This window comes from Eretmochelys imbricata, chromosome 10, assembly GCF_965152235.1.
Source record: "Eretmochelys imbricata isolate rEreImb1 chromosome 10, rEreImb1.hap1, whole genome shotgun sequence".
NCBI classification, from domain to species: Eukaryota; Metazoa; Chordata; order Testudines; family Cheloniidae; genus Eretmochelys; species Eretmochelys imbricata.
Window position 1 is genome coordinate 72,510,038 of NC_135581.1, and position 23,935 is coordinate 72,533,972.

Here is a 23,935-nt window from a genome sequence, read left to right on the forward strand (position 1 = left end):
ATAAAAAAATACTTTTTGTTAGTGAAGTTCAGTGTACTCTAGTGGTTAGAACAGGAGACTAGGAGTCAGGACTACTGGGTTCTAGTCCCAGCTCTGGCCCTCTGTGGTCAGTACGTTCATGTTGTGAGGGTGCTTATAGTGAAGCTGACTACCTGTGACCATCTGGTCAATTGTCCTTCTAGCTGAAATGTCCAAGAGTTTCTCTGCTGGTGAGTCAAAAATGACCAACGGAACCTTGTGAAAGGGCCATTCCTGTACTAATAGATTCTGGTAATGGTGACTGATCTGCTAGGAGACAATGTCCCTTTGGGATTTGCCATGATGATGATGATATGAGAGTCACTGAATTTGCAGATGAGTGTTAAGGGAGGTGAGGAGCAAATCGCAGTACTTAATCCCTCTTTACCTTATCATCCCTTTCTATAAAATGGGATGATACCCCTTCCTCAGAGGGAGGCTTACTTCCTGGCTGCCTCCCGTACTTTGGGATCCTTGGACAGTGGATGCTAAAGAAAGTGGCAGCAAAGTATTGTTACTGACTGCCGCACAAATCTACTTGTACACATCTGGATCCTAGAATTATGGCTTTAAACAGCATGTATAATGATCTGTAGGCTTACCAGACAAGCTTGAAGTTGTTTTGGGTCAGGTTTGAGATGCACCCAATTAACTTACTGTGGCTGGAACAGAGGGGTCCTTGCTGTGTTTGGTTCCCCTTCTTTTTGTTATCCTCCTTTCTCCCATATGCCCTTGTAGAATGTCCGGCCTCCCTTGTGTCACTGACAAGATGGGTGTGATGGGAGCTAGTCAGCAATGGACAAAGGTTTTCCATTCTGAGTTACGACCCCCTGACCGAACAGGATATTCCATCTGAATGCTGAGAGTTGTCTGATCTCTTCATGATGCACAAATAACCTGGTTCCTGGAAATTGCATGGGATGGCTCGGACCATGCAAAAGGGTGTCACAGAACTGCTTGCATTCAGCTGTGTCCTGCAACAGCTGAGGGCAAACAAAACAGACTGAGAGACTGCTGGAAAGCTGAGAGAGCAGGTCTTTCAGGTACAACCAGTGATTTGGGCAAGCCTGTAGAACAGCTGTGTACGGATTCCAACCTGGGAAAAACACCATTTCTGGAGTGGGGTTAGGTGGCGACAGGTTCCTTCACGGTGCTCCAATTTTACAGGCTGTAGCCTATAACAAGAGGCTTAATAGAAATTACAGGAGAAACAATAGACACAGTGTACCCTGCCCTACAGAATTGGGATAGGTTAGATTAAACCACAAGCTATTACTGAGCCCCATTCTTGGTTTTCCTTAGCTTTAATATGGCTTGGGTTTGCAGGTATTTTTTTCCCCTCACTGCTTGAGATGAGACTGTAGTCTCTTGTCTCAAGTATTCATGGTAGCCCCAGTAGACTCATGTCTTTCTGCAGATATGGCTGGGCAATGTCGGCAAAAAATGTCCAGCAGTGAAAGTCACAGGTCTGGATAGCCTTCCTGAGATATCACACCTGGAATCTTGCCCATCCTACACTTGGGTGGGGAAAGAAGGAATCCTTTGTCAGATAGGTCATTTTTAAAACAAAACATGAGGCACGCACACAACGTTGTGAGCAGTCCTGTGCAGAGATGGGTTGGTAGGCTGGCTGCAGATGAGGCCATCAAGGATGCATGATAATGGTGGTCTCATTTTTCCCACAATTTATCACATGGCTGTTCCAGTTTCATATATGGATTGCATGTATATGTGTATCATTATGGATAAAGTTAGGTATCAATTCTTGGTAAGACTTACTGGCACAGTTCTCCCCTCTGTGCACAGGGGGCATTGCTCTGAAAGTCCCATTAACCCCAGCGGCTAAACGACCAGTTCATCCTGCATTTGAATGATGGCAAAAATAAACTCCTCTCTCTCCCCCAAGCCTTCCTTATTGCTGATTTTTTTACATCTAGCATCTATGTCCGTGGCTGCTGATTGATATACCTGGTGTACTGTGCAGAAGGGAGAAAGCATCTTCCATACCATGCTGTTGAATTTGCCCGGTACATCCTCAAGCTGCAATTCATCGCATGGGCTGGAATTTTCAAAAAGGCCTAAGGCCTAAATGCCCATTTCTCATTGACGGACTTTCAGTGGGAGTTGGGCACCCAACACCCATGGGTCCCTTGGAAAATCCCAGCTTTAAGCACATGCTTAACTGTAAACCCATGAGTTATCTCATCCCTATTCAATAAAGCACTGAAGTGTGTGACTTCAGTGGGACTTGTGCACGTGCTTAAGCTTTAAACGCTTTAGCTGAACGGGTTCCTGAGTTCACTGGAATGTGAACAGCATTGTAATAGGTGACTTATGACCTGTCATGCAAGAATGAATAAATAAGGTCCTTTCTACTGACCTGAGCAGAGAGGAGCACAACTGGGCAGAGCAGCAAAGGAGGGGTAGAGCTGTGGCTTTAAGGATTCTTCTGGTAGCTGCATGGTTGGGTTCTGTGGTTGGAGTCCAGGAGAATCATTTCCTACCCTCAAAATTATTCAGCCAGGCATCTGTGCCAGGGTTAATACTGATGCTTGTGGCAATGATTGCTGCTTCTTCCCTTCACCTCTCTGTGGAAGGGGTGGAAGTACTGGGCAAGGTGCAGTAAGGAAGCTCTTGGTATGTCTACACTGCGACTAAACACTGGCCCGTGTCAGCTGACTCAGGCTTGTGGGACTCAGGTTTCTGGGGTGGTAAAACTGAGGTGTAGACGTTCGGGTTGGGCTGGGGCAGCAGCTGACGCTCTGTGACCCTGTGATGGGGAAGGGTCCCGGAGCTCAGACTCCAATGTGAGCCAGAACATCTACCCCGCAGTTTTGCAGCCCAAGCCCTGCAAGCCCAAGGTAGCTGACATGGGGCAGCTGCAGGTGTCTCGTTGCAGTGTAGATGTGCACAAGTCTTCACGTATTAAAGAGGCTCTAGCTCAGCGGCAAGTTATGGGCTTGAGGCAGGATTTATTGGGTGAGATTCTCGGGCCTGTGCTGTGCAGGAGGCCAGACTAGATTATCATAATGGCCCCGTCTGGCCTTAAAATAACTCATCTCTGGGCTCTGTTGCCTGGAGGGGAACAGGGAGGCCAGTACTCCTGAGGAAAGGAATTCATTTCCCCCCTCCTGCTCCCAAATACATGTAAGGGAGACTATCCAACCTAGGGATTCTCCTGGGCTCAATTCCCATTCTGTGGGCTTTGCAGGAGGAGAGGACAATGTGTTCCAAATAAATTGTCTGTGGAGTGTAAGATGGAAGCTGTGCAACTTGGTAAGGTTGTGTTGGCTCTTCAAGGAATCTGAAGCTCTGTGGATCTGTAATGGAGGCTCTGGGAACCTGTTCTCTTTTGTTTCTCCTTTGGGGATATAGTTACCAGGCAATTATTTCACACCCTGTAGCACTGCAGACATGTCTCTTCAAGTCCAGTCCCTTACCACGTGGCTGAGAAAATGTATTTTACATTAAAAAGAAGCCTTTAAAGAAATGCCCTCCAGGCATAAAGCCGATGTGTTTTCTGCATATAACTGTTATTAACACAATGAACTTCTCTTCAGACTCGCGGGGAGCAGGTTGTGAAGGGAAATGTGAATGTGACTTGATCACTGGAGATATGAACGATATGATACTCATTTTCAGTGCATTGTAGGTCTGATTCCGTCACAGCGCCCCAGCCCAGGATTCATTTTGCAGTGATAAAGCAGTGCAACACTGTAAAGCAGGTTTATGTGACATGCGTTCCTGCGGAACATTAGTATAAAATAAACAGATTATATAAGCAATTTTACGTTGGCTCAAAGATGCCAAGATATATAGATCTGGGCAGAGTGGAATGATAAACAGCAAGTATGATTGAAAACTTGCATAACAAAGCCCCACTGGTATTAGTGATGGGAGTAAAAGAAATGTTGCTTTAGCTTTGACTTTTTAAAGGTGATTATTGATTTGTCTCAGTAATTTGTCACTGTTTATTATATGAGATCTTTTTACCTCTGGTTCGACAGTCACCCCGCACACCTCCAACAGCATCCCTTTCTTTCACTACTGCTCTTCCATGACTCTTTGGAAATGGTGGAGGCCACTTTGCTGGCAAGGATGTCAGCTACTTTGCTCGCAGATGCCAGTTTCCCCTGGATGCTTGCCACTGGTATGATGGGGTTTGCCCTTACCAGAGAAGTGCAGCCAATTTCCTCGTCCCTTTGCTTCCAATGACAGTTAGCTAAGGGCAGCGTTTATATCAACTGCGAGAGCGTTGGTAGCCAGTTGGGCAGTACCACCACACCCAGTATGGGACAGGGAGGGGCTCAGTGCCCCAGCCACGGAGAAGGTGGAGCTGTCTGGGAAATGTGGCTAAACCAAGCAAGGGAAGAGGGAACTCCCATCTGCTTCTCGCAGAGGATGGGGAATAGCACTTTCCCTGAAGACATTCCCTTTTGATAAAACCCTTGGAGACATCCATACCGTCTCCCATGTTTCACATCCTTGTGTTACAAAGTAAGAACCCACACTTCTTGCTCACTTGTAACTTGTGCTTGTGATGGGGGCGAGGAGGATCCAGACGTGTGTTTGAATGGAGGTGATTATTAGGTGGAACGTGAGAATTGTTGAGACTTGGGGCCACATCCACGTGGGATGTTAGCTTTCAGGAAAGGAAAAGATGAAACCAAACCATCCCCTCCACTTAATGGCTGAAGAAGCAGAATAAGAATCCGGACTCCTGGGTAGGGTGACCCAGATGGCAAGTGTGAAAAAGCAGGACACTTTTTTTCGGGGGTGGGAGGGTATAGTTGCGTATATAAGACAAAGCCCCTAATATCAGGATGGTCCCAATAATATCAGGAGGTCTGGTCACCCTACTCCTGGGTTCCATTTCTGGGCCTGCCATTGGCCTGCTCTGAAAGTTACCTCAGCTGGAATTTTCACATTAAACTGTTTAAAATCAGGCCTTACTTTGTGCAGTGTTCAGTACTCCACAGGGCATCTTGACTTCAGGAGGAGGTGACTCTCTGCATCTTTGAAAATCAGGCCACTTTTTTAGGTGCTTAAATATCGGTGGGTGGTTAGGGACTAAATTTAGACAGCAAAGTTGGATCCTGTTGGGAGAGACTGACAAAGGCACAAGGGATAGTTGGGGACCCTCACTGCCTTTTGACCTTTGCAAACTCTCCCTTTGACTTTAACCTTGTAACTCAAGTAACTTCGTCCTCATACTTGCCTCGTTGATTAATTTGGCTACCTGTGACTCAGTTTACACACATTAAGAATTGTCACTTCTATTCTGATCTGCCCCATAGGGCAAGGGGGGATCTCCAGAAGAGAAGCTCTAGAGAAGTGTTTTCTGTATTACTGCAAAAAACATCTCTGGACAGATGGAAGTGCTGATCCCAGAGGAAGGGTAAATTCTCTAGAAAGTGTCTTTTAAGAGCAAGAAATGTATAAAGTGCACGTAGGGGGAATCATCACTGCTGTGTGCCTTGGCTTCCCTACCTATAAGATGGAGATGATGGGCAGGTGTTACTGTGGCAAACTGTATTGCACTCCTCAGATGAAAGGTATAATGGGAAAGAGTTATAATTGTTCAAGTTTCCTGAGCTGTAGGTGGATAGGAAATGGGATAATGGACACAATACCTCTTGCTGAGAGTTGCTTATAAATCTTAAAGGAACCTGCCCCTCCTCCCTTTTAAAAGGGGTGTGAGAGGTTGGACCCCCCTTTCAGGGTGCCACCAGATATGCTGGAGTCCCACTGAGCCTGCCCATTCTACGAGCCTGGGCTTCCTCACCCTGTCCTTGCTGTGCCAGGCCCTCAAGCCTTCTTTAGCACACACACAGGGAAGGCCACACCCAGCTGCAGACACAGACTGAAATCATCTCTGTGTGGGAGGATCAGCTCGGGGATTTACCCAGTACTGATGTGCACACCTCCTTTGGGGTGTAAACCCAAAATAATATTGTCTTGCACTGTATAGAAAGCTCTGTACAATGCAAGCTCATAAAAATCACCCCATCCCTCAATGTGGAGGGAGATAAGCACAGCTTTTTGCCCCTTCCCACCCCCAACCCCCAGATATGAATTGCACAAACTCAGTTTTGGTATAAACAAGAAATAAGTTTATTAACCACAAAAGCTAAATTTTAAGTGATTATAAGGGATAGCAAACAGAACAAAGCAGATTAGTGAGCAAATAAAACAAAACACACAGACTAAGTTTAATACACTAAATAGGTAGGATATAAATTAACAAATTCTCACCCTGAGTGATAAGCAGGATGGCAGATTCTTAAGGCACAAGTTGCCTGGGCTTTCCCAGGTTTTCATACACAGTCTAAAGACCCTTCTAGCTTGGGACCATCACTTCCCACAGTTCAGTCTTTGTTCCTCAGGTGTTTCCAGGTGTGTTGTAGGGAGTGTGAGGTTCCCCCATAATGTCATTGTCCCCCTTTTATATCTTCTCCCCACTTGCTAGAAAGCTCTTTTGCTGTGACATAGGTCAAACAGTTCCCATTGTGTGGAACTAACTCTGAGAGGTTTCTATTGTACACAATTCCTGGGGTAATCCTTGTGCTTGTGCGCATTTCCTCAGTAAGCCATTAACATCGTTTGGCCTCTTTACTCTTGTACCTGAAAGGCTGCTTGTGGGTGTTTTCAACCTCAGGACATGTTTCAGCGACACATACATAGCCAAACTTCATAACGTCACATATGACAATAGCACATACAATCCAACGAGATATTACTGTTGAGACTTTAAGAATGACACCTCACAAGGCATACTTTGTATAAAGCATATCCTAATTACATGACAGTGGTGAATATTGGGGTGTCAGGATGTCACAATGGGGGTTATGGTTTCCACAGAGGATGTGGAAACAATACCATCTCTTTTAGATTCTGGGTTGGACTCTGAATTCAAGTTCTGGCTGTCTGAGCGCAGAAGCTGCATTTACTAGAGAGGGTTCCTCGGCGTGCTGTGTATCTCAGAACAGCAGTTTCCCCTTTGAATCACACTGTTTCATCTCATCAGGCATCCTGCCTCTTAAGTGTTCACCCCAGCGCTTGAGAGAATGATGAGCAGTCCCCTCCCTTCCATAATGCACTTACCCAGTTGTTTAATGCTGTATTTCTGGGGTACAGAGAAAAAATATTTCCATCACTTTGTCTTGAAGCATGGGATTTGATTTTTTCCCTCATGTTGTCTTACATTCCATATGCAAATAGTACTAGTGGACCCCTTCAAATCCAGCCCCACTCAGTATCTGACCTGACCTTTTCCTGCTGCAGAATGTCTATGGAGAGCCAGCCTACTGCTTATAGTCAGCGTCTCATGGGAGTTGGCCCTTGATCATGTGTTTGATCCTTTAGGTATGTAATCATTAGAATTTTGGCCCTAGGTGCACCCTAGATTTGGGGTGCTTGGTTCTGGCAACCATCACTTTCACTCCAAAGCATTTCCAGAATCGTTTGTGCTGACTTCAGTGAGGATCCCGATAATGGCTGCTCTTAGAGGCCCCACATAGAGATTGGTCTCTCCCCATGCAAGGTGCATTTTACTGACCTCCTGCAGATGAGTGACCATGGTGGTGTCTCCTAACTGTCGTGCACTATGGGGGCTGCCTATTATACTGATGCCTAAATGCAGCTCTTGGTACATTAGAAAGGGGGCACTAAGTCACTAGCACCAAAAAAAAATAGTGGTTTGGATTTGGGGGAGGACAGTTGCAGCTGAAGAAATGATGAAAATTGTTTTTCATACTGGAGTCTTTGGATGTCCAGGAACCCGAGGTCCTTATCTTTCACACAAGTAAAGTAACAGAAGTAGGCTATTCTGTTCGTCCATTTTATTGCCAAGAGGCATTTCTTTGGCATAACAGCATCCTGGTGTATCCTAATAGGGTCTAGCTGCCCTGAGAGGACAGCTGCTGTCAGAATACTTTAAAGTTGGACAGAACATTTCCTGCTTTTTGAGGTATATCAGCAAACATTCTGACCGCCTCCACTGGGAGACTATTTTTATACTGTCCAGGGGCTGTCTTATATTATGAGATCGCTATCACTTTTTTTTATTTGAATCCTAACTGCATGTCTTAGGATGACCTTAAAAATATCATCTCCATCTCTGAGGAAAAAAACCAGACACCCTGTTTCCAAGATGGAATTGGGTTGTCTTTTTTAAGGAGACATGACCATGAAAATAAAAGTATGTTGGATTTCTTCCATGAGCGTGGCAGAGAGCAGTTGTTGTACCCAGTGCTGCATCTTCTTGGCTCTAAACTGATGTTGCATAAAACCCACAAGTGTATTTCTTTGCATTGTGTAAATCTTAATTGGCCTATCTCTTTTGAAATTGTCTTGTCAGTAAGTGAAGCTCCCAGCTATTAATAAATCTGTAAAAGATTCTTTTAAAATGTTTGTTCAACTTAATTTTTATTTATTTTGCAAAGAAACTTTCTCTGGGGGCTCAACTCCTTACCTTTGTGGCTGCTTCTTGAGTCAGTTATGTGACACGCTGCCAATGTGTGAGCCAAGTGTCAGTGTGTCAGCAAGGCCATGAGTTCAGACAGAAAGGGATCAGGTGCCTAGCTTGTCTGATATGTGCTTTGGTGTGCGTTCTTCAACTGCTCCATGGGAGAGTTGGGTTTCAGTGTTAAAACCACAGTCCCAAAAGGGGAGGGGTGAAAAGTTAGGCCAGCCCTTGACAACAGGCAATTCAGCTTTGCAGAGTACACAGTAGAAAGGAGCTCTCCGCACACACCAGCTCCTCCAAAACATATCTACTTCTGATGGGAACTCAAACTAGTACTGAGGAACATGGGTGAGTTTGAGGGGTTCACCTCTTGTGCTGCTCAGTGTTAAGGATGTGCTTGAATGATATGCATGCACCCAATCAGATTCAAACTTTGGGGTCAATGTTTATAAAGTGCCTATGGGAGTTGGGAACCTTTGGCTTTTAGGACTCCAACCCTCTTTGTGAATGTGACTTAGGTGCGTAAGTCATGCAAGCATTTCTGAAAATGTTGCCTGTGGTCTTACACCAAGGTCTAGAAGGCATTGTGGTTGCCTTGCCTAGTGCTGCTAATACAGCATCTGATTATACTAGCACCCTTGATCATGTCCCATAGCCCCTTGCTTCACAAGCAGGCAGACGTTCCAAGGGACTACTTGCAGTGTAATGGCCTGATCCAAAGTCCACTGAAATCAATGGAAAGACTCCTATTGACTTTCCTGGGCTCTAGATCAGGCCCAAACATACTAACAGCTGTGAGTCATCATGGCAAGATCTGCAAATGGAGTAAACAGAATACAGGTTATTAGCCAAGATAGGCAGGGATGATGTCCCTAGCCTCTGTTTGTCAGCAGCTGGGAAGGGTGGACAGGGGATGGATCACTTGATGATTACCTGTTCTGTTCATTCTCTCTGGGGCACCTGGCATTGGCCACAGTCAGAAGACAGGATACTGGGCTAGATGGACCTTTGGTCTGACCCAGTAAGGCCGTTCTTATGTTATGTAGGTTATGTGCTCTTTAAGTAATTGTCTCTGGATTTCTCTCTTTGTAGGTGAGTGTTTTAACTACCTTGGAGCGGCGATTCAACCTGCAGAGCGCTGATGTGGGGGTGATAGCCAGCAGCTTTGAGATTGGGAACCTGGCCCTCATTCTCTTTGTGAGCTACTTTGGAGCCCGGGGGCATAGGCCACGTTTGATAGGATGCGGAGGAATAGTCATGGCTCTGGGCGCCCTCCTTTCTGCGTTGCCTGAATTTCTGACCCATCAGTACGAATATGAATCTGGGGAAATACGCTGGGGGGCTGAAGGGAGGGATGTATGTGCTGCCAACGGGTCCACCAGCAACGAGGGACCAGACCCGGATCTTATCTGCAGGAATAGGACTACCACCAACATGATGTACTTGCTTCTCATTGGAGCGCAAGTCCTCCTAGGCATTGGTGCTACCCCTGTACAGCCACTAGGAGTTTCCTACATCGATGACCACGTGAGACGGAAAGATTCCTCCCTGTATATAGGTAAGAGTTTGAAGTTTCTTGAATGCACTTGAGGTGTTCCTGCTATTGCGGCTCATTCTGTTGTCTGGTTTTCCGGCATCAATAGAAAGGATGAATTTGAGGTTCTTCTCTGTGCTTCTATGTCTGTGAAGGTACCTTGGCTTTGGTCTACCAAGAACTAACTACTACAAGAAACATCTCTCTGCCACCTATAACCATTGTGCCCTCCCTGTCCCTTTCCACTTAAAATACCATGGCAGAGAAATGCAGGGGTCTTCGCTCTTAGTAGAGAAAGCTGGTGATGTGTTGTCATCCTTTGGGTTGGCAGTCATAATGAGGCAGTGGATGATTAGGAAAGATGTTCCCTTGGTATTTCTTTTCATAGCAATTTCCCATGTCCCTTAAACTCCAATGATATTGGTCACTTGTCGTTGAGCTTTAGCTGCAGAACATCAAAGACAGGGTGAACATCAAAGTAGCTCATAAGACAGTAATTAACCACCTTATCCAGCATACCCTAGCTGCCTCCATAGCGTGTTAGTTGACATGTCTAATGATTACTCTATGAAGGCACCGGATGCAAGGGGACATTTCTCCTTGCAAGTTTTCTAATAATTCCTTAGAAAAGCTATTCTGAGCACACACCCCTGACAGACAAAGTTCTCTTTGTAGAGCAGGTGCTCCTACTCAGCATCTTGTGGAAAGACCCCAGAAAATGTTACCGATACGGGTGCAGGATGGCAAAGCTGGTAAGTCTATTGTGATCTATGGGGAGTTAGGCATCTAACTCCCAATAGTGGTGATCATGTTGCAAAATTACTCACTCTATCTCAGGCAGCTTGGAGTTAGTTGTATGATGTTACATGTTCAGGGGTAACGCTCGGTTTTGGTTATCAACTGAAATATCCTGGCCTTAGGGTAAAGAGCTCATGGGTTTCTGCGAGGAAACCCTCAGTGACTGTGCTTCAGAAAACTTTGTGAGTGAAGTTGTCCTCTGAAAGCCTCTAGACTCTGTGTCCATCTGTTGTCTATATCTGCTCCATTTCCATAGGACTCAGTAGTAACTAGCCACCAATTCTGCTGGCCCCAATTCAGCAAAGCACGGAGGCATTTGCTTATCTAATTTGCCTGCCTGCCTGTGTTCTTCTTGTGTCCCTCAGCATGGTATTTAATGGCTACAGAAACTTCACCCCTGACCTACTTTGACTGGAAGCCAAAAGACAATCCCATCAACAAACCACCCTTGCTATGACCTCTCCAGTTGAGTTACCAAATAGAACAAAATATACCTGGCTGGAATCACCACTCGGGTAACCCTGCTCAGCTTCTGTTGCCATTTCTGAATATGTCCCATGATATCAAACTTAGTGAAACAGCGGGGACACCGATCGGATAGGTTGGCTGTTGTAGTCCTCTCCTAGATTAATGCCTCTTGCATCTACTTAATAAGGTTCCAGCATGTGCACGGCACAGCCCATTCATTCCTTAAGTGGTCATAAAATCATTATTTCAGCATTTAGCTCCCCACACTGGAATTTTATGCTCTGAGCATTTTACTTGAATTTTGTGTGAGGGTTCCACTGTATAAAGAGGACTGGAAATATATCACTTTGTGTGTAAAATACAGGATAACAAAGGGCCTCAAGGTAAATACAAAGCTGAATTCACTGGAGCAACTCTGTCAATGCCACAAACCAGGAGTTTAAATTAAGTCTTATAACGATTTCAGAATCATTGATCATAAAGAAATATCTTGAAAAATTAGCAATTTGCTTAAGTCAGTGGAGTAGATACATTGGCAAGATAGATATGACAGCTCTGAGATCGGGACTGGGGAGGGGTATGTGCGCAGGGTGGTAAGGAGGAGGTGCTATCAGGAATTTTGTTTGAGACATTAAACTTGCTGCTTTAACATAACCTTTAAAGAGTTGGTGGTTTAACTGATGCTGGGAAAATACTGACAAAACAAAGTCCACTCAACAATCATTTGAATTTCCTCATAAACTTGCTTCCCAACTGTTTTGGTTTTCACTTTTTGCAAACAGCGTGTTTTTGTTAAACTGGCATGAATGTTCCTGAAAACTCATTCCTAGCAGTTCAAAATGTGATTATTTGTGCCAGAAATGTGTGTGCACTTATTCAGTCGGGGACCAGCAGTATCAATGAGTAATTTCTGACCCATCGCATCCATGCATCACAACTTGGCTTGTTAAATACTGTTTATCGAATGCTTTCTTCAGACTGTGATCAATTCATAGAGTAAAAGAGTGAAAATCATTCTCTGAATAAATATGAATATAAAATAAACAAGAAGGAATCTGGATCTGCTTTGTATTTGTCACTAGCAGGAAGGAAGGTTAAATTCTTCAGATAAAATACTGATTGTGAATTATTTGTTCAGCTTTTAATTTAGTTGACTTTTTCAGTGATGTCAAATGATGGAATTTTCAGTGACCTTGGCAAAAAGACCTTGGTTCATTCTCCATTGTGTTATACACCCTCAGTTATTCCCTGTTTATTGTCACTATGCAGTACTTTATACCAACCTTCTTCTCCTATAATAAAGTGTTCACTCTGTAGGGGCTGTGCTGTATGCATCCAGGATAAGAGATTCCTGGGATAAGTTCTATAATTTTAAATCAGGAGTAAAGTGAACACAGATTACTGCCATAGGAGAGAAACTAATTAATAATGATAGTCCAGACAGTCATGTTGTCACATTAGACAGCTGCAAAGAGATGATCATTTCTTGGCCAAACTATGTAACTTTTGCCATATGGCTCACTTCAATAATGTGCAAATTGTGTCTGGTCTATGATTGAGCTAGGCAAAGCATTTATCTGACTCCTAGGTATTAGTTAATATCTGCTCACCCCTGACTTGACCAGAAAGGATAAGAATTCCTTCAAGAGTGCTCATACAGTGAACCGGATGGAACTGTCCTAGTGTACTGTGTCTATTTCTATTCATTCATGTTGCACAAGAGTGAGACATTCTGGCAAGTAACTGTAGAAGGTGTCTAATGCCACCTATCTAGTGAGAAACTGACATTTGGGAAACGCTTGTGGTGGGGAAACTCCACCATAATATGAGGTGTGGGGGGCAGGGGGGGAGTGGAGCATGGATTTGAAAACTATCATGAAACCTGATAGAATTAAGGGAAGGATAAACAAATTAGGAATGTAACTGTGTGAGCCTCAGGGCTGGAAATTTGTTACTACATAATGATACAGATATTGCAGTTCACGGGCCATCCATTCCTGGTGTAACTCCACTGAAGGCGATGGAGAAAAGGATGAATTTAGACCATTCTGTCTAGGCTCAAAACCTTCAAAGACTTATGCATATGCTTAATTGTACCATCTCCGTGAATAGTCCCATTGGATCTAAAATACAAACACTTTGCAAACTTAGTGTATTATAGTCCCACAAAATTTAGATATGTCATTACATGCACATATGAAGTTGTTTAATTAGCTACCCTGACCACAGCTGCATGTACAATTGTGAAAAGTGTGTGTCCTAGTTAGAGCCCTGATCCAGCAGTTGGATCCATGCGGGCAGATCCTTGCGCCTGTGTTCGTCATCATGGACTTCAGTGGGATTCCATGTGGGTCCCATTACAGGTTTAAGAGTGCAAATTTATGCATGCACAATTTCCCCCCCTCCACTTTTGGAAAATCTGACACATGGAGTTGGGGAGAGTGTCCAAGGCCCTGACTTGGCAAGATACATAAACATGTGCCTAACTTTAAGCATGTGTGTATTCCCATTGAAATATGGGACTTCTCGGGTGGTTAAAGCTGGGCCCATGTATATGCACCTTGCTGAGCCAGAGGTGGACCTTCTTTGGATTTCATCCTCGCAAAGAGCGAGGGGTGAAATGCTAACAGAAGGATATCTCATTGGGATCGGCTCCTGCTATGTTATATTTCAAATTTCTAGAGACAGTAGCAGTGCTTTGGGTTTATGATGCATGCAACATGTTGCTTCCAATCGCAAACAGACTGTTGCTGAAGTAACCAGCCCTAGGAAAATAAGAAGGAGGAACTTAGTGGTAACTGAAGGAATATCAAATCAGAGATCCCCACTCCATACAAGGATTCTTAAAAGAAAGACAGTTTTGCCTTAACATAGACAAGGCTTTGCTGTCTCTTGATATCTTTTCCTACTAATGACGGGATACAAATTCTTTCATTTCATCTACCAAGAGTTCATTTAGCTCAAAGGTCATGACAATAGCAAAGGGAGCCAAAGAGATTTAAAAAAACAAAACCTGTTAGATCATTGAGGTTGTGAAAGGCATTTGATTCAGTGCTTGTTTATTTGCTTTTTTTTCTTATCCAACATCATACTGTTTCATCTCTTTAAAACAAATCTGATTTCCTCTCAAAAGATTCCAAGCCAGGGAGCAGTTCCAAAGCAGTTTACCTACTTTACATGTATGTTTCTCTGTAGTCATCATAAAGAAACAATTTTGGATGGGGAATTCCCCCCAGGGGAACCTGCATAGCTCATTATTCCTCTACCTTCACTGACAGTGACGCTTCCCTCATGATATCCATTTTTTCCAAACGGTAAATTATTTCTATAAAATAAATGTTAACTTCTAAATAGTGTGATTCTCTCCCATTACCCCTGCTAACAGCTTTTATTATGAGGAATTCTGTGTTTATACTGTTCTGCTGCCCATGGGTCTGATCTTCACTACTGAAGCCAATGGGGATTTTGTTACTAGAAGGATTGGATGCCATATGGGACATATAGTATAATTGGGGAAAACATATTTATGTAAGTCCCTGTTTATCGTTTTAAACTTGCTGCCTTCTGGAGGAGTGTTTTGTGATCATTAAACATCCAGCAGTTTAGACATTAATTTGTATATCCTGGCAAAATTCCATCTTAAAGTAAAATAAGCCATCTCCCTAAAGTCCTTCTGCGTGACAGTGGATGAAGGTTACTTAACTGTTGCATAAAGTTGCCATTAAAGGCTGCCCCATTTCACCCCAGTAATTGTTGCCTTTTGAAGCTGAGTGAATGACCTTTGTATAGTCAGCATATGACTTGGCATAATTAGAGATGAAAGATGCTACATGCATTCAGGAGATTATTACTATCTAAATCATTCTCTTGATATAGAAAATTAAAGGGACTACATCAGATCGCACTGGCTTTCCGTTCCTTTCATTGGGCACCAGATTGGGCCCTTAATGTATTAAGTTTGAGATGGCCCCAAAATTTGTCCTTCCCCAACATTGGTTTCTTTATTGACATGTCCTCTGAATTCAGGATTCCCATCACTGTAAATCTCCCACAGGCTTGCAAGAGTGGATCCCCTCTGGAAGACGGAAGAATTGCATTAAGGCACTTCCAGAATGGTGCAGAGCAGTTCTGAGCACAGAAAGCAGGCACACTCCTGTCATGCTGCAGGGAAAGTAGAGAATGAGGGGAGGGAGAAAATAGGACAGGTCCAGTTAGGCCCTCCTAGTTCCATCTTCCAAACTCCATGTCCTTGCACCATATGTAGTCACTGGCACCTGGGCAAGGTAAATGCCGTCCCTGGTGTGTGAGTGGAGAATTGATTTCAATGTGTTCTCCATCCACTTTGCACAGGTATAAATGATGAGATGAGGCAGGCGGGAATTGGGCCCTTTATTTTCATTATTCACTTTCATTCCTGCAGTTTTAGCATCTTTTTATTTTATTTTCCATGTGACTGTGTGAAACCTTTTTTTTTTTTTAAGTTCCGAAGAAGTGCCGATACTCGTCTTGTGTGAGCTCTTGTTTGATTTAAGCACCAGCTCAAGTCTGCTGAGCTGCAACACAGGGAAGACCAATATAAAGTAGCTTGAATCCTGAAGTCTTCAGTGATAAATGTCAATTGAAAACCCACTCAAATTAGTTCGTGTCCGTCAAAAAGACAGCAACCGTTGCGCCTGGGAGAAACAGAAGTATTTTCTTTATTGACCAGTATTAAACCTGCAGATCAGTAACTGTGGCAATGGGTTAACGGCCAGTTCAAAGCATAGGATGCTGAATATAGAAGGGCATCAGATTTTGTGTTCTGGCAACCACTGCTTTGTATTACAACACAAAATGTTGACATGTTTTTATTTGAGAGGTCACTTTAGCAAGCTAAGCAAGTACTGTGAACCTCAAGACCATACATCTTATATGTTCATTATGTTAGGGTTGGTCAAAAAATTTCTGTCACTTTTTTTGATGAACAATCAGATTTTTAAATTAAATATATTTTTGTGAAACTGAGCACTTGAATAAGGGCCAGATTTGTCAAATGAGCTCATCACATCCTTGCAAATCTGGCCATACATTTTGCAGTATTTGCTATTGGGTGCACAGAGTACTTCTGAAAAGTCTGGCCCTTATTTAGGTGCCTAAATAGGAGCTGAAGACTTGAAAATCTGCCCAGGAGCTCCATTGGAAATTGGTTCCCATGTTTCCTTATGTAACACATTATCCAAAGTATGGTGTCTTGTTAACACTGTAGATGGGTCAGACCCAGCGCTCCTGCTGGGGACCAGGGTCTAGGCATGGGGACTTGCCCCGTTCCGCGCACCTGCCCAGCGCTCCTGTCAGGGAGCGGAGTGGGGGTGCGATTTGGGTGGGCTGAGATGCCGCTGCATTGAATTTAAGCTCCTGGCCACCTTGAAATCTCTGCCCCGCCCTTGCCGAATCTTCCAATTGCTCCCAGCCCCCTCCATCCTGCCCATGTTCTCCTCACCCCTGACCCATCCACTTGTCAATATCCCACACACTCACATCAGTACCTTCTCTCCTGTGGCCCTTTTATGCTTGGTCCTACTTCCCTGAACTCATCCACAAGACCTCTGCCTTGTCCATATTTAAGACCCTCTAAAAGTCCACTTCCGTCATGCCATCTACAGTGACTCTAGTTGGCTTGTCTACATGCACCCTGTTCCTTCCCCTTAATCTCTATCTGATTGTCTCTCAGACAGTATGAGCTCCTCAGGGTAGGGATCCAGTGATGTACTGGTAAAAAATGAAGTGGGTAAACTCCCCTTCCTGGTGTTCCAGGGCAGTGGCCTGGTAGACACTGAGGATTCCCTTATTTTGAATTGGGTTTAGGGTAGGATGACATTAGGGGTTGGAAGTGACATTAAAAGGCACTTTGGGGTGAGCATAACTAACTAGTAGATAACGTGCATGGCAGTTGTGATGTTCATACAACCAGCATGTACTTGTCATAGGAGAATGGGAGTGAATAAATGCTTTATCTCTTAAATGAAAAGTGGGTAAACTCCAGATTCTCCAAATGAGATGTTTTCCCTTGACTACGCTACTTTAGGGACCATCCCTTTTGAATAGCTGGAAAGCATCCTACATGTTGTGAATCATAAACATACAATAGGTTTGCTTGTTCCAACTCTGTCACTCACATTCACACACACTCTGGGCACAAGCATTGAATTCCCTATGAGTATGTACAGTTTTAAAGGTATGTAATGTTTTTAGCCTTAAGGATTTGGCAGTATTCTGTAATTATATTTGCTAGCACTGCAGTAAACTCCTTTTCTGGCTGGTGATTGGAGAGAACCTTCTCTTTCGGCTACATACTCCCCACGGGGTATATATTGAGAGGGGACAATGTACTAATGCCAAACAAAAAGGAGAGCCATCTCCTGCTTGAATGCAAGGACATCTTTTCATCATTAAAAGGTGTCCTCACATCAGATTCATTTCTCCTCCCCCACCCCCATACTGATTCTGATGAGATTAAATTGCATGGCTCCATAGGGATATCCCTGCACTGTCATAGGCCACTGATCCATTGATAACCTTGCAGTGTTTTAAAATAAATCATTGCACTTTGGAGGAATCCATGTTGATCTCATTTGCTGTATTTGAGTGGGGCTGGGTCGGTTACACATGTCCCCTTTTACAGCCTGATGCAGGTAGTAATATCCTGGAAAATTAAATTGCAACATAAACAAGCATGTAGCCTGCTTTAGAGGGCCAACAATAGCCAATTAATGGAAATAACCTGACACACTGCAGGCGGGAGAATTGAGAATGGAGGCTGTTAAATGGACGTACTTATTCAATTACAAAAATACACAGTCATAACTGCTGTGAGCTCCATTATTTTACATCAATTGCTCCAGATCCCTTAGCCCTCTGCTAATAGCTTTCTGTGTCGTGAACTGAATAAACAAAGTGTGCATCTGGACAGCCACAATTCATTTTATGTTTGGTGGGTAGGTGATGCTGGGAGTTGCTTGCATGTTACTTTAGAGTCCTTAAGCATTCTGCAGTTGCTTTTGATTTTGTGTGGGTCTGTAGTACAGTCTCACTTTGAGTGTATGTATGTTGATTTTTATGCTGTATTTAAACCGGTTGTCAGTGGGGAGAGTCTCATGAGATGTACCATCCCCACAGAGAGAGCTGCTCTATGCTTAATTGGTAGGCACACTAAGGAAAATACACAATAAACTACCCAGAACTCTGTGGTATGGTTCCTAGAGACAATTAAACAGAGGGGCTCGTCTCTGAAGATAAGTTGATTCTGAATGCTCTGTTAGTCATCAGAGAGACAAGGTGGGTGAGGTGATATCTTTTATTGGACCAGCTTCTGTTGGTGAGAGATGCAAGCTTTTGAGCCACACAGAGCTCTTCTTCAGGTCTGGGAAAGGAACTCCGAGTGTCACACCAAAATGCCAGGTAGAACAGATTGTTTAGCATGAGTAGTTAGCACATGGTCCCTTACAATATGTGCTAAGGGACCATGTGCTAACTACTTAGGCTAATCTATCTCTTCTACCTTTCATTTTGCTGTTATGCTAGGAGTTCCTTTCCCAGACCTGAAGAAGAGCTCTGTGTGGCTCGAAAGCTTGCATGCAATGCTCCCAGAGAGGTGTACTGTAGCCATAAAAGCACTGGAACTCACTGGAGGACATCTCCTCCAGTGAAAGAGTACAAAGCTCCTGATGAAGGGAGTAGGCCAGAATGAGAGGGGGCTTGTCAGGCATGTGTTGGGCAGTGTTGCTGTAACTTATGCCGAGGATACATGGGTCCCTATCTGGCCCAGGATCTGGGCAAATATAAAGGAAGTTTAAAGCCATATTTTGCCCCCTGGGCTTCACCTGCTGTGTTGTCCCTCAGTCCACACTGAGTAGTGTCCTCGACTTGAACTGATGACCTAGAGGGGAGAGCCTCCCTAGCCTGGCATGAAGCCTCTGATGTGAGTCTTCTCAGCAATAGCAGCAAATACAGAATTTGGGGTGGAAGATATCTTAATACTTGTCAGAAAAGATTATCCCACTTGTCCTCAGCCAAATGAGCAAAAGAGGGTTTTCAGGAATTTCTCCTCTCTGTCCTTGTAACCTTGCAATGAGTGGTGAGCAGCGAACAGAGTGTCAGAGGAAGTGGTGTTAAAAGATAATCACTGCCTTAACAATTGCAAAATAGTTACCACTCTACTTATATATCCTGACACACACATGCATGACCGACCGAGGCTGGTATCTTACTGCTACTGAAGCTTACCAGAATGTGTACTGATGCAAAGATGTGTGCGTCCCTTTGTACCTGCCCTGCCATGTCTCTTGACTGTACCTCATTGTGAGTGACCGCATTCATGGTGCACAACAATGTGTGTTGCATCATCCCAAACATCTTTGCTTCTGGCTCCCTGTTTATTTCTCTAAATAATCTATAGGGCAAGGTGTTTCAACTAAGCAAACTTGAAACTCGCTCAGTGCAAGAACCTTGGTTTATTTTATGCTTCCTGCTGTGAAGTGCACATTTATGTATTTATTGACACTTTGTTATGATTTATTGTCACACACAAAGGCCAGGGTCACACATTGAGGTCTGAGAGACTTGTAAGCGATGACCTCTGGGCTTAATTTCAGGATCCGGTGATGTCCTTATAAGAATGATGTCCGCTTGCTCTGGTAGCTGGGTGGCACGTTAACCCAATTTTCATCACTTGCCAGGGGCTCCCTACAATTCCTGATCTTTGGCTCACTGTGCACACACATTCTTCAGATGCCAGACATGTGAAATATGCCTAACCTTCTCCAAGTTGTTTTTTGGAAAGCCCTGAATAAGACAGTCGGATAAACATAAATGTCAGGCCTTGTTCCCTTGACATATGAAGGTAGGAAGAACCTTGCATAGTTGCCATTAAGCTAAATTTTTATCTTGACGGCCTTCCTGTACGTTGACTTTTCAGTGTAGGTCACTCACTGATCTAGCGGCTCTATTGCAGCAGAACTGTTAGGAATCATATGCATGGGGGGGGGAGGGGGTAAGAGAGTGAACTTAGGCAAACCTTAGAGGGGGAATCAAGGATTGATGACAGATCAAATGGTGGAGGAGATTTCCCCATGGCCTTTAACTCTGCAAGCGTAAGTGGTATCAGACATCCAAGGGGCTGGCTAATCAATGCGGTGGGTTCAATACGTGCACCCGGTGAATGCCAGGGGAGTGGACATGGCAGGTGTTAAAGGGCCCATCAGAACATCTGGTATTCCTTTCATGAAGCCAAGGGACCAAGCTATTACATGGCTGTTGAAACATCAGCATGATGCCATTAACAGCAAATGTATGGTCATTCCAGGTGGGGACTGGGACAAGAAAGCTAGTCCAGCGAGGTTCTGTTATTGGGGACACAGACAGCAGCAATTGACCACTAGATGGGATAGTAATGAGTGCACTGGAGGTGGATAAGACCGATCAGTTTCTAGGAAGCACCCCTTGCTTATGTTATTAACCAACAAGTAGAGACTGGTAATGGGTGCAGTATGTGGGCCCCGGGTGGAGGGAGGGTGTGGCTGCTTTCTAAAGAGCTCTCCAGCTTCCCACTCTGACAGACTTTCCAGTGCTGGGGTGCCAGCCCTAAGGTTTATGCCATCAAAAGCCTGCATAGACTCCTGTGAGTCTGGCTCATGATGTTAGCGAGAGACCATGCTGTATATTGCCCCCAAGGTGTGTTCGTGCTAACTGACTAGTGATTTAGTATCTTTCAGAGCTGCCTAAGCTATCAAATAAGAACGCTTGTCACAGAAAGAATGTGCTGCGTGTTCCTTTTAAAAAAACAAATAAATAAAATAGCCAGCTTATCACACATGGCAAATCTAGGGAAGCGTTTGCTGGCTCAGACTGAAAAACAATGCAGGGCAGAAACAAAATCCACACCCGTTTTATAAATTTTATAATTATATCGTTCAGCCTAGAATCGGACTTCCTGCAATCAGACTCAGATTTTCTGTCCTTTGGTGTATTTACAGATACTGGGGGGCACCAGGGCTGTTTATTGGGACAGAGATGTTGGGCTTGTGGTCTACATGGTAGGCTGGGACTTGGGGTCTCTGCCAGCTTTGCTACTGGCTTTCTGAATGGCTTTGCCCGCTCAGGAACAGGCCACTGATGTTCTAGCTCTTTGCTTACTATTTTAATGGCACTGCAGTGCTTTACATCAGTTGCCAATTTCTTATTGCCAGGATAACACAGATACTCTAACTGCAGTGCCAATTACTTCCTTCAGTTTCCCTTAGGCCAAATTTGATCTTCTTCCTCAGTCTAACCGTCTATTGACTTGAGTGAAGGTTTTGTCTGAGTGAAGACATCAAGATTTGGCCCTTTCTTAATTGTCCAAGATTTGAGGATTTAAATAGCCTTCATGGGTGTTTTGCAGCAGGGTCAGATTTTTGACTTGTTATAAAGTTTGACTCTGAGTATTTCATGTTAATTAAAGCCTACTCCAGGCTGAATCCTACCCTGGGAAGGGCAGGATTTGAAGGCACTCTGATCAAAGCAGCAGGGGAAATTCAACAAGAATGTTTTCTAGATAGGAAAGCATGGGGGGGGGGGCCTTTCTTTTCCACTTGCTTAATTTAGTCATCCTAGTTTGTTTTTAGGTTTCCGAGTGTTTGTGCGCAGGGAGGGGATGGCTCTTATTAGAACTTACAGGAAATAAAAAAAAAAATTGACAGCTTTGCTGTGGCGAATGTTGTTTGTAATTGTTGCACATACCAATTACCCCCCCAATCAAAGACTACCTGCATCTTATTAACAATCAGCTAATGACATATGGATCTCTTAATTCAATCAGACTGATCATCCAAAGAATAATATACTAGCTGGAGAAAGCTTGCGAGCTTTGGTCTTTGGAGCTATCATGAGAGACTAATCCACTTTGGGGATAGAAGTGGGAGGGGGCATGCGGGAAGTGAATTACCTCCCATCAGGAGGAAACTAGGAAGAATATGTGAGTGCTAGTCAACTCTTCAGTGACCAAGGCCAAAGTTTTTGTTGCTGTTTTTGAATCACTCGTTTGGGCCCGGGCTGTGATCGTTTATGTTGTATCATAGCAATGCAGCATCGTTTGCAATATGAAAATGTAGTGTGGTAGCTTTTTCTTTCCTTCACGCACTTTTCTGAGAGACAAATCCCCCCCTCCCCCCACCCCAATGTAAGGCTGTTTTACAGCTTCGTACTTTATGGGAATAGATGGTCGTGATGGATGTCCCCTGTAAAAAGCAGAATGTACCGGTATTTCTGGTGGCAGGCTAGCAGGCTGCTCTCTGGAGCAGTTGCCTGTGAGCGTGGAGGTATTTAGAGAGGCACAACTGAGGGTAACTGAACTAGTTTAATTTGCAGGAGTTCGACTTAGCCTTGGTAGAGGAGGCTACAGTCACAGTTGCTTCTCTTAAATTCGGTAGAGGTACAAGATTCTGTATCTGGTTATAAGAGAGATCTTCTCCATACACATGCATAACTTTTGATGCTTGTCAATGAGGGCAGTTTCTTGCGGTTGGAGCTAGGGGCTGGGACTCAGGATTCCTGGGTTCTATTTTGACAATCCTATTGATTTGCTTTATAATCTTGGACAATTCTGTAAACCTTTCTTTGTCTCACTTGACCTATCTGTAAAACATCTCCCTATAACTGAACAAATACGGTTTGAGCTGATGCTTTTTAAAAGTAAAAGCTATTTTCCTTTGTCCCTGAGCCTGCAGCCCTTACTCCAGCAAAACTCCCACTGAGGTACATTTTGTTAGTAAGGATGGTAAATGAGCTTTGCCTGAGTAAGGACTGTGAGGTTGGGTCCACAGCATTTTACTTCTGCCAAATAAGTGGATGAATCCAATTTGCAGCACTCCATGGGACCTGTGTTCTTAATAGATTCTCCTGGTACACAGTATTATAGCTTAGACAGTGAACTATGTTATTTGAGTAACTGCCGACAAATTGTGTATTGACCATAACAACTCTGAATGCTGTATATGCCCCTCTTTCTGACAGCAGTTCCAATGACATCAGCGAGAGTGGCAAAGTGGGTCAAGGTCACTGTATAGCCCTTTAGTGATCATTTGTGTACCAATCTAAGATGGTCGCCACAACAGAGAGAGACACAACTAGGTAAACGTGAGCATCTCTGCATGCGCTTTGGAACAGCCAGGTGTCATTCCAGCATTCTTAAACCAGGTGTCATTCCAGCATTCAAGAACTCAAGCCACTGCCATTCATGAAAGGACATTTGTAACTCTTAATATAATGGGGACTGATTAACAGATGTTGCGGGGGGAGTAAAGGGGGGTGGGAGGTGTCGACTGGTTGAGGTATGCATAAAACCTCATAATCAAAGGTATATTGCACTGAAGATATTAACCCATTCCTTCCTGTTATGCACCAACATGTTGTAGCTCATGCAACTGTCCCATTAAAAACAAATACAACAAGTGTTTTCATATGTAGCCCTTCATAAAATGTATCGAAACCACTTTGCAGACATGTAGAATAGTCTTTACACAGCAGGATACGGTGATTCATCCAGGCAGGAAGAGGGAAAACGAGAGAGAGCGAGAGCGCGTGCAGGCTAAGAGAAATTAAACTTGAAAGATGGAAGAAAGTGTTCCTGCAAGCTA

General features: G+C 44.0%; 1 protein-coding gene across 1 annotated transcript in view; it reads left to right on the forward strand.

The window, feature by feature from the left end:
* Positions 1 to 23,935, forward strand: part of SLCO3A1 (solute carrier organic anion transporter family member 3A1) — a 207,348-nt gene that overhangs the window by 22,532 nt on the left and 160,881 nt on the right. Inside the window, exon 2 of the mRNA XM_077828187.1 lies at positions 9,578 to 10,043. Within this exon, the coding sequence (XP_077684313.1) occupies positions 9,578 to 10,043 (466 nt within the window). The remainder of the gene's footprint in view (positions 1 to 9,577; positions 10,044 to 23,935) is intronic.